The sequence below is a fragment of the Sinocyclocheilus anshuiensis genome, unplaced genomic scaffold (genome assembly GCF_001515605.1).
Source record: "Sinocyclocheilus anshuiensis isolate Anshui unplaced genomic scaffold, SAMN03320099.WGS_v1.1 scaffold263, whole genome shotgun sequence".
In the NCBI taxonomy this organism is placed as follows: Eukaryota; Metazoa; Chordata; class Actinopteri; order Cypriniformes; family Cyprinidae; genus Sinocyclocheilus; species Sinocyclocheilus anshuiensis.
Window position 1 is genome coordinate 2140097 of NW_015549593.1, and position 4410 is coordinate 2144506.

General features: G+C 35.4%; 1 protein-coding gene across 1 annotated transcript in view; it reads right to left on the reverse strand.

Moving 5' to 3' along the window:
- The window catches only part of LOC107658297 (kinesin heavy chain-like), a 20496-nt gene that overhangs the window by 4072 nt on the left and 12014 nt on the right, over positions 1-4410 (reverse strand). Inside the window, exons 14-20 of the mRNA XM_016446827.1 lie at positions 2992-3210; positions 1998-2115; positions 1746-1822; positions 1449-1558; positions 1175-1276; positions 981-1041; positions 749-820 (exon numbers count right to left, since the gene is read on the reverse strand). Coding sequence (XP_016302313.1) covers positions 749-820; positions 981-1041; positions 1175-1276; positions 1449-1558; positions 1746-1822; positions 1998-2115; positions 2992-3210 — 759 coding nt within the window. The remainder of the gene's footprint in view (positions 1-748; positions 821-980; positions 1042-1174; positions 1277-1448; positions 1559-1745; positions 1823-1997; positions 2116-2991; positions 3211-4410) is intronic.

The window sequence follows — 4410 nt, forward strand, 5'->3', positions numbered from 1 at the left end:
TTATTAAGTTTTATTTAATTTGAGTTATTTTAGTACTTCAACAAACTAAATGGAAATGAAATAATATATATATTGAATTTATAAATGTGTATGTACATATACAGTATATATGTATGTGTGTGTGGTTGTACATACACATATGTAGTTGTTTTTTTGGTGTTTGGCTAAGTGTTATGTTAGAATCATTATTATACTCATACCTTTTGTTCTTTAATATTTTGAATTGTTTTTAGCTTTATTTTTTGTTTTTCATTTAAATGTTAAGTTTTGAAATTTTGTTGTATGCATTTGTCATTTTTATTTAATCTCTTTATTTTTAAAATGTGTATAGGTAGTATTTATAAAGTTTTAGCTTTTAGTTTTGGATCTGTTTTTAGTTGTTTGATTGCTTCTGTTGTCCTCATTTGTAAGTCGCTTTGGATAAAAGCGTCTGATAAATGACTAAATAAATACATATGTGTGTTTTGGCTATGTTCTATCCACTAGTCTAAAAGAAGACATTTTATGGAAGCAAAAGTAGCCCAGAATCTCAGTATTGGCCAGTGCATGAAAAAAAAACAATGCTTTTGCATGTATAGTGTCTTGCTTTAATGTGTTTCCTTATTCCTATTATTGTCTGTTAGGTTAGGGTTGCATCATTAGAAGCAGTAACTGGAAGCTGTTGGACAGAGAACGCTAGCACATTGCCACTCAAATTAAAAAAGTAAAATCATAAAAGAAGGGAACAGTATTTGTTTTGTATACTCACTCGTCCAATGCGATTATTGATGTCCTGGATGAACAGCACACGGAGGTTGTGGAGAGTCTGGAGCTCTTTGGCCTTGTAGAAGAGAAAACGTCATGATCAGTGATCTAAAAAAATACTTTATACATGAATAACAGCTATACACAGGTTGAATATTCAAGATGAACAACTCTGAGATGGCCAATGGTGGTGCTCAGAGACAAACTCTAATGCCAGGTAATGTCATCTTACTCACCACAGTCTCTTCCAGACCCTTGAGATCTTCTTTAGCTTGCTCCCTCTTCTCATTCAACAAGCTAATTACAACAAAAATGTCTTTATTAGAGGAACAGAGCTGTTTTACAAACATTGTCACTCATAAAATCTTTCACTGACTTATTCCATGAGCAGATAATATTTATGACTTTTTAATATGAGCAGCTGACTCACAGAAGCTTCCGCAGCCTCTCGTCCTTCTTCTGTTCCTCCTGTTTCAGCTTTTCATAGTCAGACATGAGCTGCTTCTGTTCAAGCTGAAGAGCCTGGTTCACACTGAGAGCAGGGAATTATTGAATGAATCAAACTATTTTGATAAGTTCATTAATTTGGAGTAATGCCAGTCAAAAGCAGATGCATTCAATGTCTCAAAATAAATATTACAAATGAATATTAGATATAAAACAATTATAGAACTGACAAGAAGTATTCAGGAATAAATACTTACTCCTTCAGCTCATCCAAGATCCTCTGTTTCTCTTCGATCTCATCTCGCAGACGTGAGAGCTGCTTCTGATGAGCCTCTCTGTGGCTTTCCATCTGCTGTTCCAGGGCTTTCTACATGCAGATGCATATGGGATTTACATATTGAATATAAATGGCACAATATTAATCTTCAAATTTGACCTTTAATACTTCTATCATAGTTTAATATGCAGAGACAGCTATATGTAGGTTGATTTCCTGTAACATTGCTCTGCTTGTTTGAGTTTGAGAGGGTTATCTGAGTGTTCATGTTCATTACCTTCATCTCCTCAGCGTCCTGTATCCTGCTCATGTGTTCCTTTTCCTTATCCAGGACTGACACCTCATGCATGTTTTCTGCATTAACCAAAATAATCACAAAACTTTCAGAAGATTTTTACATATATAGTAAAATCACTGTGAATAAAACATGTTGTGCTTGTTTGAATTTGAATATAATATAATATCACAGTATTCTGTGGCAACAAATTGACTGTAAATACTACAAAAAGTATAAGTGCATCACAAAGACCTTGTGCGTGGAGTTTAGCGAGCTCCTCCATCAGGGAGTCGTGGCTTTCCTCCAGCTGTCTCTTCTTCTGTTCCATGCTCTGCATGTAGTCGGTGAGGGATTTGATCTTTGCTTGATGCTAGACACATAAAAATAAAATGCAAGAACAATAGTTTCAAAAAGAAAAAGTGAACACCTTTAAATCTTGAATTTAACACCTTTAAAAAATATTTTTTATAAAACGGATAGTTCCGGTCCTTGATTCTGATTGGCTGAGCCGCGTTCGAAGCTGTTGTAAATTACACTACAAACATACACCTTTGTTTACTTCTGTGTGTTGCTCGGCAACCACTTTGTTGGAACCACAACTGTTTCTGAGGAACTACATTGTTTGGTGGAAGAATACTGTTTTTATTTATATCATTACACTTTATTTGTTCTGTTTAATTCTGTAAAACCTTACTACGTACATGGAATAACCGTTTTATAAAAGCAATAAGCCCCGTGAAGCCGTGGTTTACAGTGAATTTATAACAGCTAAGGGGCGTTGCTAGGCACACGACGCGAAGCGGAGTGCCTAAAACCCCCTTAGCTGTTATAAGCTTCTTGGGGCTTATTGTTTTAATTAATCTAATATAATAATTATAATTATAATTAATAATTTATAATTTATGCATTTAGCAGACGCTTTTATCCAAAGCGACTTACAGTGCATTCAGTCTATAATTTTTTTTTTACCAGTATGTGAATAATAGCCTATATAATAGAAGTTAAAATATGTTGGTAGGGGACAAGCCTGAAATAGAGAAATGTTTGAAGATTTTCCGTTTCTCCTCTTAAAATAACGAAAAAGTGATTAAAAAGAAACAATAATATGTTTAAAGCAACTATAATCTATCATTAAAAAAAAAATTTAACTCCTTAAAATCGTCCAAAGGGATATAAAAGATAAGTTATCAAGAATCAGCCATATACAGTGTTCTGATCTATAATCACCACTAGAGGGCGCTTTTACCTGAGAGATCAGGAGCTGGCAGGAAGCGAGCTCTTTCTCGTTGGCCTGCATTTTACGCATTGTGTCGGCCTGTGTGCTCTCAAGCTGTTTACTGCGGTTGAGCTCCTCTAAGGCCTGAAGCACCTCCTTCACCTCCTCTTTAGCTGCCTCGTTCTCATGCTGCAAACGGCTCAGATCTTCCTGGATCTTCTCATAGTCACGCCGTGTGGATGCCAATAACTGTAAGAATGCAGGATGGAGAAGTCAGACATCTACGTTAGTCAGAGGACTGTCTAGAGCTTTACTTACAGAAGTCCTGCTTCTTTGTCGTTAATATATATATATAAGAAATGTCATTTTAAATTGTAATATTTCATAATATTATTTTTTTCATATTTGATCAAATAAATGCTGCTATGGTGAGCATAAATACATGAATAAAATAAAAAATCTGGTCCCACTTTATATTAAGTGGCCCTAATACCTGTGTACTTACATAGTAACTAGATGTGTATGTAGTATGTAACACTGTATGTAGCTCTTCCCAGGTTAATTTGGTTCTTTTGCTGTGCTTTTGTTGAGGAATGCCTCTGAGACGCAGTCACCTTTTAGTAATTACCTGCTCATGTTTCATGTTGAAAGAGCATCTCTGTTTTGCAGTTAGAAAGAGCAGAGTGAGCCGTGTCTTTAGCTCTGGGATCAGCTCTTATCAGAGGACGGCCGTTTCAGAAATGCGGCATTTTGGATTTTTCCCTTCAAATAGAAGTTAACCTCTTGCAAGTCAAGCCCTGGATTGAAATTCATCTGTTCTCCAGCTCCCCGTTTTTCTCGACAATTTTCTTCAATTAGTTCAGCTCAAGCACTTAACTCACACACTGTGCTGTGTGTTCTGGACTTGATTAAATTTATACTTTAATACATTTAAGATTAATATTTGAAAATTGTGTGTTGAAAATGTGTATTTTTAGAATGCAGAAAAAAGCCCTTGACTAACAAAAGAGGATGTAGATGTATCAGAGAATAGTTTCAGCTTCATTACATTAAAACATTTGGTCCCACTTTATATTAAGTGGCCCTGATACCTGTGTACTTACATAGTAACTAGATGTGTACATAGTATGTAACCACAGTGTAAGTACACATTGGTACATAGTATCTAGAGCTGTAATATTTCTGTAACTACACACATGTAACAACCCTCCGAATGGTTTGTGTAAGTACAAATGTGTAACAGGACATATAAAACTACATTTTGTAACAACAATATGTATAGGAGTAATTGGAACAATTTTATCCAGGGGGTGGAGATGGGTAGCTTTAGAGATATGTAAAGTGGGAGGATCTCAAGTTGGTGGAGTTGGTGCACCACTGTAATACCAGTGTACTTACATGGTAACTCCTCAGGAACTGTCCACTTAATATAAAGTGTAACATTCTGGA